General features: G+C 41.4%; 1 protein-coding gene across 1 annotated transcript; it reads right to left on the reverse strand.

The window, feature by feature from the left end:
• Nucleotides 1-3,008: 3,008 nt before the first annotated feature.
• On the reverse strand, nucleotides 3,009-7,952 carry LOC132867083 (endonuclease domain-containing 1 protein-like). The gene is made up of 2 exons (XM_060899803.1): nucleotides 7,284-7,952; nucleotides 3,009-4,739 (listed from the first exon to the last, which is right to left on the reverse strand). Exons 1-2 carry the CDS (start codon nucleotides 7,572-7,574, stop codon nucleotides 3,348-3,350), a joined length of 1,683 nt encoding a protein of 560 aa, XP_060755786.1. The 5' UTR covers nucleotides 7,575-7,952; the 3' UTR covers nucleotides 3,009-3,347.
• Between the last annotated feature and the right edge of the window lie 3,955 nt (nucleotides 7,953-11,907).

The raw sequence follows: 11,907 nt of genomic DNA on the forward strand, positions 1-11,907 counted from the left end.
TATGGGACAGGGTGCCCTTGAGTGAGGCACCTATTAACTCCTGATTGCTCCCCGGGCGCTGTTAGCATGGCTGCCCACTGCTATGTGTGTGTGTTCACTGCTTTAGATAGGTTAAATGCAGAGAGGAAATTTCACAAGTGTGTGATGAATAAAGTTGTGCTTTCTTTCTTTAAAAAGGTTGTAGTCCACTGAAAAGTCTACAGTTATCACTAATTGTATTTTAAGTTGTAACTTTATACACCTAAGGATTGGTGCGCTCACAGAATAATCATAACCGTAATAAAACATCATGCAAAATATTTCATCACCGTCGTAACTCCATTTTTCGCATACCCAAAACCAATACGATCGTGTGTTTTGATCTAAACGGAAAGCCTCAGGGTCAAGGTCACTACCTCACCAAAAGTAGTAACTTACAATCACTACGCCATATAAAAATTTAGTTATAAATCTGCGATTTTGTTTTTTAAAACGAAAGCTGAAAGTTAGGTCTAGAATATGTTTCTTACAGGATATGTTACGATGTTAGCTGGTCTTGTATGAATTTCTGAACTATAAAATGAGTTGTGGTCTATTTTTTACCGTAGCATGTTATTTGTGTGCGGGGAAGGACACACATTAACAATTTGCATGTGTAGAATGGAATTTTCCACTCCAACAGTTAGAAGTTGATCGTGCTTCCATTTGCAGTCTTTCTGTTACGTGAGTGATCTGTTTGGACGTCATCACTGAAAAGGTGAGTTTTGACAGTTTTGTTTTAGTCTTGCAGTATAAGGCAACAGAATGTCTCTTTTTCATCTTACTTTCATATTTCATAGTGTTTGTGTATTTTTGGCCAATATTTTGCAACCATGGTCAATTTAGATCAAACTTTTGATAGAATCTACGGCCAGTCATTTTGCCCCGCCCCCGCTCCGTCCGGTGCGGTAGTGATGTCCCGTTGCTCACATGCCGCAGCAGAGACCCGCGCGACCTTCAGCCAGTGCAGTCGCTGTTCTTTTACCACCGCCCTTATTCTCATCTTTCCAGTGTGTTCTTGATTTTTCCATTGTGTCCTATTTCGCCATATCAAATATCCAAAATCAGGGCTCGAAATTTGTGGTGGTCCAGTCGCCCGAGGCGAATTAATTTGTCATTTGGTGAGTAATTCCTGTCACTAGCCAGCCCGGCTGGCTAGTTGAAAATAAAAAAGCTATATGAAGCGAAGATTCAGACACACCGTCAACTAAAGCCACCACATATTAAGCGCGTGCCGTGTCTGTGTTAATCGCTGTGTTTATCGGCAGGACGGTCAGGCTGTCGTTTTTTTCACTACTGCGCATGCATATAACAGACATCCCAAGTCTCCCGGAAGTTCCGGGAGTCTCCCGCATATTGATAGTGACTCCCTGATGCCCAAAAATTGGAGAATATCTCCCGGAATCTAGAGCAAGCGAGCAAGAGCGTGCACGCGAAACATTAATGTCTGCATCGCGCATATGACGGAATGCACGAGGGAGGCTGCGTGTGTGCCTGTTCATGTAGCACATGCTAGATAAAGAGCATCCTGATTGGTTTACAGACATCCCAACCTGCAGACCCCCCCCGCTGATGGGGAAAAATGTCCAATATATTATTCATTCATCTCATTATCTCTAGCCGCTTTATCCTTCTACAGGGTCGCAGGCAAACTGGAGCCTATCCCAGCTGACTGTGGGCAAAAGGCGGGGTACACCCTGGACAAGTCGCCAGGTTATCACAGGGCTGACACATAGACACAGACAACCATTCACACTCACATTCACACCTACGGTCAATTTAGAGTCACCAGTTAACCTAACCTGCATGTCTTTGGACTGTGGGGGAAACCGGAGCACCCGGAGGAAACCCACGCAGACACGGGGAGAACATGCAAACTCCGCACAAAAAAAGGCCCTCGCCGGCCCCGGGGCTCGAACCCGGACCTTCTTGCTGTGAGGCGACAGCGCTAACCACTACACCACCGTGCCGCCCCAATATATTATTATTTGTTGATATTATATTATGGTGCTCTGTGTTGTTCTCATTTATGTATTTAACAAAAGTATCAAAATACTCCGGTTCTTGAAATAAATGCACATTAGTCATGAACAATGGTAACTACTCTCTTTTGTGTTATTTTTGACAAAAGTAAAATCAGGGGTGAAAGTAAGCCGGTCCTGGTTGGTCCGGCGTACCACTAAAAGATTTGGCCGTACTGGAAAGAAAAATATACTGTCTCTTTAAAAAAAAATGCACTTTCAGCATAACAACACACCTGCTAACGTCAATTTACCAAAAGCAACATGTTTTCCTCAATATACATTGCATATAACTCATTCTGACCTGTCTCTGAATTCTGTCTGAAGTGAATTCCTTCCGTGTTTCACTCGACAGACAGCGTGCGAGATAGTGCGCGGAGCCCACTGCTTAACCATCTTGCGCCAACGTGTGCAGCTGGTATCCAAAGTGTTTTAGTAGACAGAATGTCTAAAATGAAAAGTTAGTTTTCAACTGTTCAGCTAAAAAAAATGTTATTAAAATGATTGTGTTGTTGAAATGATGTTTGCAATTTTATTTATAATCAAAAACTGATACAGGTGGATGATACACGCGCACACTATGACTCAAAATAATAGTAAAGGCAAGCAATAAAAGTTACTTTCACCCCTGAGTAAAATTCATACATGAATAAATTTTGGCGAGTTGATTTTCTGTTTGGCTAGTTACTTTGGAAGGTAACTAGTCCAGCTGGCTGGTGAAAAAATATACAAATTTCGAGCCCTGAAAATGTATCATATTATTCATATTTAAGTGAATAATCAATTCAGTCATCATAACTTGGCATTTTTTTTACCCAAGCAATCAAAAAGAAGAAATTTATTCAATATTTTCACTCATCCGTGAAGGAGGGGCTTTAATTCTTCATGATGGAGTTATTTTATATGAAAATCAATTTTACAAAAGCATTTGAATTGTAATCAAAAGAATTTTCCACACTGGAGGCCAGATAAAGCAAGATACTATCTTTATTCTTATTAAACATGACAGAAGAAACAGAGTGTTAGATGAATGCAAAAAAAAAGTAAAATTAGAAAATTTATTTTTTGACCATAATGTCCCAAATAAGAGACCAGTTTCTGAGATGGAACCATCAACTTCAAAAACTGACTGTTCTCTTGCTGTCTAATATATCCCACCCCTTAACAGGTGCCATTGTAATGAGATAATCAATGTTATTCACTTCACCTGTCAGTGGTCATAATGTTATGGTTAATCGGTGTATGTTTATATATACACCTGTTTTATAACATGCGTGCACTGTCGGTGTGGGTTTGTGTGTGGGCGGGTCACTGGGTACAGCAGTATTCCGAAGACCCATCTGTGGTATAGCACCAAAGGTAATTATAACCGTGGTAACCACATGGATGGTCAGGCTTACAGGTCTTGCCATTTAGAGCTGAAAGATTATCACTAATCTTGCAGCAGTAGTCCCAGTTATCATTGTAATCAGTGTAACACCAGGTGTAACCATACCCATAAAAGGCACAGTTGTGGTTGGAACGGCAAGACTTCCCTCCCTTTCCTTTGCCCATTGGTAAGGGGGGACTGCAGTACTCCCATGAATCGCCTTCCCAGCACCAGTAGTAGTCATACCCGTGTTTTCCACAGGTGTCGTTACTGTTACACGTCTTTCCACTAACTGTTATTATGGAATACTCAGGAGAACACGATTTCTCTTCAACTTTATCGTAGCAATAATAACCTCTAGCCTCCTCCTTGTACAGGCAAGAGGTAGTACAGCCCCGTACCTCCTCTGGAACGAGACTACAAACTAGCTCTTGAGAATCATCAGCGGTGTCTCTTCTTTGAATCCCTGTGCTACTAAGACTCTTAATGGGCCCAGTAAATTGTTGGGACAGTACACAAGTCAACCCAGACACATATTTCATGCCCTCTATCTTTTCAAACCAAGTCTTCAGGCTGTTGAAAGTCTCGTGTATTATCACACCTGTTAGCCTTGGCCTCTTTAAAGGCACGCTGCCTTCAGTGTCAGACTGGCTTATGGCAGTATGAAGCTTATTCTGAACATCATCAGACATTTCCAGTTTGTCACTAAAGGGCAGCTGGATATGCTTATAAAGATACTTGATGGTTTCCTCAGATTTACGTTTGTTAGAAAAACAGTCATCTTGGAAAATTTTTACATCTGTATGATAAAGAGAAGACAGCTGTTGATTAAGTTGTGGTACACTCATTATGCTTATTCTGCTGTCAGGTTGATTTTGCCCTATGTAGCCAAACGAAAAGGACAACTCATCATCAGCATCATTCTTATAACAGACAGCTGTCCAGACATGTGTAGGAACAGTGACTCTATCAAAATCTCTTGTGCCAGATTTATCAAATACCCCTTGTCTTGGAATTTTATAATATTTTGAAGGTACAGTTCCTGTTACCAGGTAGGCAGTTCCCACAGAAGACCGGGCACTTAAAGTCCTCCTGACCTCTTGCTCCCATTGTTTCCAGTGGACACGGTTGAAGCAGGCATCCATAGGTGCACTGTTGGTGAGGGTGAACGTAGCCTCACGGCCATCCTCACACTGGAAACTGTTGGGGTTGAGGTGTCCTCTGTCGTAGCCCGTGTTGCTGTAATCATCATTCAGAGCTTGACTGGACTTGATCAAATCTCTGTCATATTTGCTCTCTGGTTGCATTGTCTTATCTGAGATGCCTGAAAGCTGAACAAAATAAAATAAATAAATTAACCAACAAATGAATAGACAAATTCTGTTCATCTGTAATATATAATTTGACTACTATATTTTCGTTGATCAGTGAAGCTTTTTGTTTAGTGGCTCAATGACATTTAAAAGGACTGATTTCTCATCTCATCTCATTATCTGTAGCCGCTTTATCCTGTTCTACAGGGTCGCAGGCGAGCTGGAGCCTATCCCAGCTGACTACGGGCGAAAGGCGGGGTACACCCTGGACAATTCGCCAGGTCATCACAGGGCTGACACATAGACATAGACAACCATTCACACTCACATTCACACCTACGGTCAATTTAGAGTCACCAGTTAACCTAACCTGCATGTCTTTGGGCTGTGGGGGAAACCGGAGCACCCGGAGGAAACCCACACGGACACGGGGAGAACATGCAAACTCCACACAGAAAGGCCCTCACCGGCCACGGGGCTCGAACCCGGATCTTCTTGCTGTGAGGCGACAGCACTAACTACTACACCAGGGTTCCCGCGGGGTTTTAAAAGGTAATAAAAGGTAGTTAATTAAAATAAGCTAAATTATGGCCAGTAAAAAGTAGTAAAAGGTAGTAAACGTAATCTGACGTGGTAGTAAATTTTTTTGACCCCCATCCAACTGGGCCTATGTGTTTTCTAATTCGTTTAATTAACCTGCATGCCATAATAGCCATAAATTACTACATTTGGGCGAATTTATTTTTATGTATCGAGGAGGACTGCAGTGAGGAGTTGGTGGCACATGCGTATTGAATTCCAATAATGGTCGAATCCAGTATAAATTTATACCAGAGATTGTTTAGTACGAGACTGACTTTGTTTATACAGCTCTAGTTGAATCTATCTGTTGACCCGACTGGCGACATCTGCACGAGAATTACACAATGGGGAAATGCAAATTTTCAGACCTCTGGCTGGAGGAACCTGATTTTAAAGACTGGCTAAAGGCGGTAGATGGCAATCGGCGAGAGGCGTTCATTGAAAAGTTGATCGAAGAAAAGGTCAAACAACTGAGGCACATGTAATGCGTTGTGTGTGTGCCTGGTACGTTGTGTGTGTGTGCGCGCGCGCCTGGTGCGTTGTGCGCGCGCCATTTGAGGCATCCAAAATGTGATGAGCAAATCTGTTGAACTGTTCAAATGATTAAGATTAACCCTCTAAAACACTGATCTCTGGGAGGAAGGTGTTGACTCTGCCCACGGGCCTTCACGACTACAGGACTGGTGCAAATGACTATCTTAAGCAAACTTGGCAATGTGTTGAGAGACTGCCAAAATAGGGCTTGGGTTATGTGTGTTTTGTATCTTTAGGGTGTGTGTCTTGTCTTTGTCATGTGTGTGTGCACCCATGTGTGCGTGCGCCTGGTGCGCTTTGTGTGTGTGTGTGTGTGTGTGTGGGTTCGTGTTTGCCATTTGACCTGATTTAAATGTAATGAGTTGATGTACCTAAGCACATAAGATTTTTTGTGCAAATCTGTTCACCTGTGCAAAAGATTATTCCACAAACAAAGGGTTGGCCATCTTGAAAGTGTTGGCCGACAAAATGTAATCAGATCTTGTACCTAATGTGAAGTGTTGACACACAAGGTTTAGTGCAAATCTGTGTACCCGTTAAGAGGTTATGGGCCACAGTTTCACAGTTCAATAAAATTATAACTTATATGTGGAAGTTTGTTTTCTTTTATGCAAATATGCATTACTCCATGTGTAGCCCTAGCAATGGGAGGTTCTATTATGTGTCCAAAGGGAAAGAGTTACACTACCGGTACGTTCAGATTTTCTTTCTATCTTGTCTCATCAATCCAACTCTTTGGGTAGAGTTGTCACTAACTTATATGTGGCACATTCACTTGGACTAACACATACACTCAAAGATTACCTTGTTAAATTATGAGAAAATGTCCAAATCCAAATTGTCGCTGTGGTAGTAAAAAAAATTGTGAAGGTAGTAAAAAGGTAGTAAATTCAACATAAAATATCTGTAGGAACCCTGTACACCACCGTGCCACCCGGACTGATTCTTCTTTTATTAAATACAGGTTTCCTCTTATCTGATATTCAAGTCTTTTTACTCTTTTCACCTTTTCATTCACCTTCCCTCTAATTTCAAAGTAATCATATGATGGAAATGCTAACATGTGGAAGAGTCACCCTGTGCACTGAGTGTTTGCATTTGCACTTTAGAGCTCATCTATAAAAAGTGAAGCCACCAAAGGTTTAGCAACAACATGGCAGAGGTATTTAGGCTTCATTTCTGTAGAATGGAAGTAAATGAACTAACTCAGATCAGCTGTTCTGGAACCAAAAACACAGTGTTTCCCAACTCAGGGTTCACAGACTCAGAGTTCAGGGTTCAGCTCAGAGTTTGTTAAACCTGCGAATTTGTCAAGGGCAAGGAATTGAAAATAAGGTTAAAAAACGGGTGGATACTTAGACTTGAATATTCAGTTAAGCAGTGGTGCATATTGCATATTTTTCAGAATTGATCCTTCTCACTCTCCAAAGAAGAAAAACATCTTACCTGAGGTTCAATGAACCAGTTGCTGCTTTTTCGTCCATCCTGGCTGCGGCAGTTGTTATCAAGAAGGTATGCACTGTACACAGGAATCTTGTGGTATGTTGAGTAAAGTGAAGCATAGAAATACCCACCATAGTTATATTTCTGGCAGATTTTCTTGGCATTTTGATCCATGCCCTGTGGTTCAGTGTGCTCATAAAAGAACTTACGGCACCCGTTAAAATTATTAACAACTTCTGCCCAAATGGGCACTTCTGCCAGGGTCATGAAGATGAACAGAGCCAAAATGATCATGGTGTAAAGTTTTGGAGGCAGTCAAGTTCTGTCAATTCTTTTGCTTTAAAGTTCACAATCATATACCTGAAGACAAGGTTAAAGCTGCACAATCTGATTGAGAAGACAGTGGATGTAGCTTGAAAATATAAACAAGTATAACCTCCAAGTCCCAACCTGTCTCTCTCCACTCTGCTCCGTTGCCTCCAAAGCCCCTCCCCTCAGAAGAGGCTGCCGTGTACCTTGTGAAATGGCAACGTTGCATGCCAACAATCAAGGAATAAATCTTTCTATCCATCCATCATCTGTAGCTGCTTATCCTGTTCTACAGGGTCGCAGGCAAGCTGGAGCCTATCCCAGCTGACTATGGGCAAGAGCCGGGGGACACTCTGGACAAGTTGCCAGATCATTGCAGGGCTGACACATAGAGACAAACAACCATTCACACTCACGGTCAATTTAGAGCCACCAATTAACCTAACCTGCATGTCTTTGGACTGTGGGGGAAACCGGAGCACCCGGAGGAAACCCACACAAACTCCACACAGAAAGGAAAGGCCCTTGTCGACCACTGGGCTCGAACCCAGAACCTTCTTGCTGTGAGGCGACAGTATTAACCACTACACCACCGTGCCACCTGGAATAAAACAGAAATATGGCTTATTCAGCATCAATTGTGAATCCTTTCAGGTCTCGTAGCTCCCTCCACCGAGTGACAGCTAAGGATGGGGTTTGAAAATCGATCTTCATATTTTAAAAAAATCGATAATAGGCACTATCTTTAAGTAGTGATTTTATTAACTTAATTTCATCCATTTATTTATTTTATTGTTGTTTAGGATAGAAACTGCTTTTCCTTCTACCTTCTCACTCCACTCTCTGTACTAGCATGTAGAAAGGCAGGAGTAAGGCATGCAGAGAAACAGTGTGTGCCTGTTAGTCAGTCTCACAATGGCAGAATGGAAACAAAGCGCTGTTCTTTGAAAATGCTTGAACCTGTTGATGTGAAGAATAACTCCGGAAGAGGATACTAATGTATATTAACATTTGTTGGACATTTTTCAACCTGACTGAACCTGCGTTTTATAATTGCTCTCATTCAAAATTAAAACAAAAGCTTTCAAGTACAACTCCTGATGTCTGCATTTACCAACTTTCACTATAGAAATCACAAAGATTTCCTGTTTCTGTGTACCCGAGAAGACTTTTTAAAGTATCAGTATTCATATCGGTGTTGGGACACTAGCCTCAGTACAGTATGACTCAGTATCAGATTGAAAAGAAAATCAGTGGTCCATAGCATGTGCACAAGCAGCAACACACCATCAGACACTCTTCCTGGCTCTGTTTGGTTGCTTTGATTTGAGCGTGGTGGGTTGTTGAAAACATGATTAGGAGCACTAGGTTGAGGCAGAGGAGCGTGATTTTTCACAGGTTATCTGTCTATGTATTACTGTCATGGCATAGTGATAGTTCTAGCAAATATGTCAAAGAGGCTTTTTTTTAAATACAGGTTACCTACTGCAGGTTTAAAGAGATAAGGTTCATCTTTTTTTTTAACAGGAAAGCAGACAAGAAATATCAGCCAACATGGGTGTGGTTCACTCGATCTCAAATTCCATGCTTCTCAACATTTCTGTTCGGGATGAAACACTGGATACTGACAATACACACTGAAGTGCAGTTCAGAATGCCCATGTCACGTGTCAGTCCCAATTTGCTGTCTCTGACAGTCTGGAAGCTTTTGTTTCTTTGCTTGTTGTGTGGCCATTTCGCTGAAATATGTATTGATCATATGTATTGATAACCTAACATAACATACCAGAATAATGGCCATCATGGGCATTTTTTTCATCCAATAATTTCTCACATCAATATACAACCCTGATTCCAAAACAGAAGCCAGGGAGAATCGAGGTGACAGGAACCTGCTGAGCTAATCGGCTCATGGGATCTCAGTCCAAACTTAAAGATCAAAAATTCCTGAGTGGACTTGATGGCTGGATAGACAAATTATCCATGTGGCATGACATCAACGTGTGCTGGAAAGAATCCACATGATATCGCTAAAAGGTGGAGCAAGAGGGAAAAGAAAGTCATCCAAAGCTTGCTCCTACAAGCCATCAAGCTCTACAGCACCAGCGTAGGAGGTGTAGGTCGATTGGATCAGTGTGTGGCTGTATGTTCACATCAAAATAAAAACAAGAGGTGTGGTACTTGTGCATTTTTTCCACTTTTTGGCTGCAACCTGTGTGTGATTTGACTCTCGAAACACTGGACTGAGCTCATTGATGCAAGACTGCTGAAGTGTCCGTCATCTTTTGGTGCTAATTCAACATGGAATGAATGAAACTGAACGCTTGTTACCATGGACAGGAAGTGTGTGTGAACCATTCCTTATCAAAGTTTCAAAATCACAGCTTGTAGGATTATGAACAGGACATTCTGCAAAGGAAATTTTTATTTTTTTTACAACCCCGATTCCAAAAAAGTTGGGACAACGTACAAATTGTAAATAAAAACGGAATGCAATAATTTACAAATCTCAAAAACTGATATTGTATTCACAATAGAACATAGACAACATATCAAATGTCGAAAGTGAGACATTTTGAAATTTCATGCCAAATATTGGCTCATTTGAAATTTCATGACAGCAACACATCTCAAAAAAGTTGGGACAGGGACAATAAGAGGCTGGAAAAGTTAAAGGTACAAAAAAGGAACAGCTGGAGGACCAAATTGCAACTCATTAGGTCAATTGGCAATAGGTCATTAACATGACTGCGTATAAAAAGAGCATCTTGGAGTGACAGCGGCTCTCAGAAGTAAAGATGGGAAGATGATCACCAATCCCCCTAATTCTGCGCCGACAAATAGTGGAGCAATATCAGAAAGGAGTTCGACAGTGTAAAATTGCAAAGAGTTTGAACATATCATCATCTACAGTGCATAATATCATCAAAAGATTCAGAGAATCTGGAAGAATCTCTGTGCGTAAGGGTCAAGGCCGGAAAACCATACTGGGTGCCCGTGATCTTCGGGCCCTTAGACGGCACTGCATCACATACAGGCATGCTTCTGTATTGGAAATCACAAAATGGGCTCAGGAATATTTCCAGAGAACATTATCTGTGAACACAATTCACCGTGCCATCTGCCGTTGCCAGCTAAAACTCTATAGTTCAAAGAAGAAGCCATATCTAAACATGATCCAGAAGCACAGATGTCTTCTCTGGGCCAAGGCTCATTTAAAATGGACTGTGGCAAAGTGGAAAACTGTTCTGTGGTCAGACGAATCAAAATTTGAAGTTCTTTATGGAAATCAGGGACGCCGTGTCATTCGGACTAAAGAGGAGAAGGACGACCCAAGTTGTTATCAGCGCTCAGTTCAGAAGCCTGCATCTCTGATGGTATGGGGTTGCATTAGTGCGTGTGGCATGGGCAGCTTACACATCTGGAAAGACACCATCAACGCTGAAAGGTATATCCAGGTTCTAGAGCAATATATGCTCCCATCCAGACGACGTCTCTTTCTGGGAAGACCTTGCATTTTCCAACATGACAATGCCAAACCACATACTGCATCAATTACAGCATCATGGCTGCGTAGAAGAAGGGTCCGGGTACTGAACTGGCCAGCCTGCAGTCCAGATCTTTCATCCGTAGAAAACATTTGGCGCATCATAAAACGGAAGATACGACAAAAAAGACCTAAGACAGTTGAGCAACTAGAATCCTACATTAGACAAGAATGGGTTAACATTCCTATCCCTAAACTTGAGCAACTTGTCTCCTCAGTCCCCAGACGTTTACAGACTGTTGTAAAGAGAAAAGGGGATGTCTCACAGTGGTAAACATGGCCTTGTCCCAATTTTTTTGAGATGTGGTGTTGTCATGAAATTTAAAATCACCTAATTTTTCTCTTTAAATGGTACATTTTCTCAGTTTAAACATTTGATATGTTATCTATGTTCTATTCTGAATAAAATATGGAATTTTGAAACTTCCACATCACTACATTCCGTTTTTATTTACAATTTGTACTTTGTCCCAACTTTTTGGGAATCGGGGTTGTATTTGATCCGTACTTGGATAAATCTAACATTCATAGAATAACCCCCTCCAACTCATGCAAGCTGGTGAAAACGTACATGGAGAATATGAATCTAGTTGACCTTTGGAGAACACTCAATCCGTTAGGTAGAGAATATTCATTTCATTCCAAAATCCACAATGTTTATAGCCGAATCAATTACTTCTTGGTAGATGGGAAAATGCTGCAGTATGCCTTTAATCCAAAATACCATAAGATTATAATCTCTGACCATAGTCCTGTCACCTTTTCTTCAAA

The sequence above is a fragment of the Neoarius graeffei genome, chromosome 19 (assembly GCF_027579695.1).
Source record: "Neoarius graeffei isolate fNeoGra1 chromosome 19, fNeoGra1.pri, whole genome shotgun sequence".
NCBI lineage: Eukaryota > Metazoa > Chordata > Actinopteri > Siluriformes > Ariidae > Neoarius > Neoarius graeffei.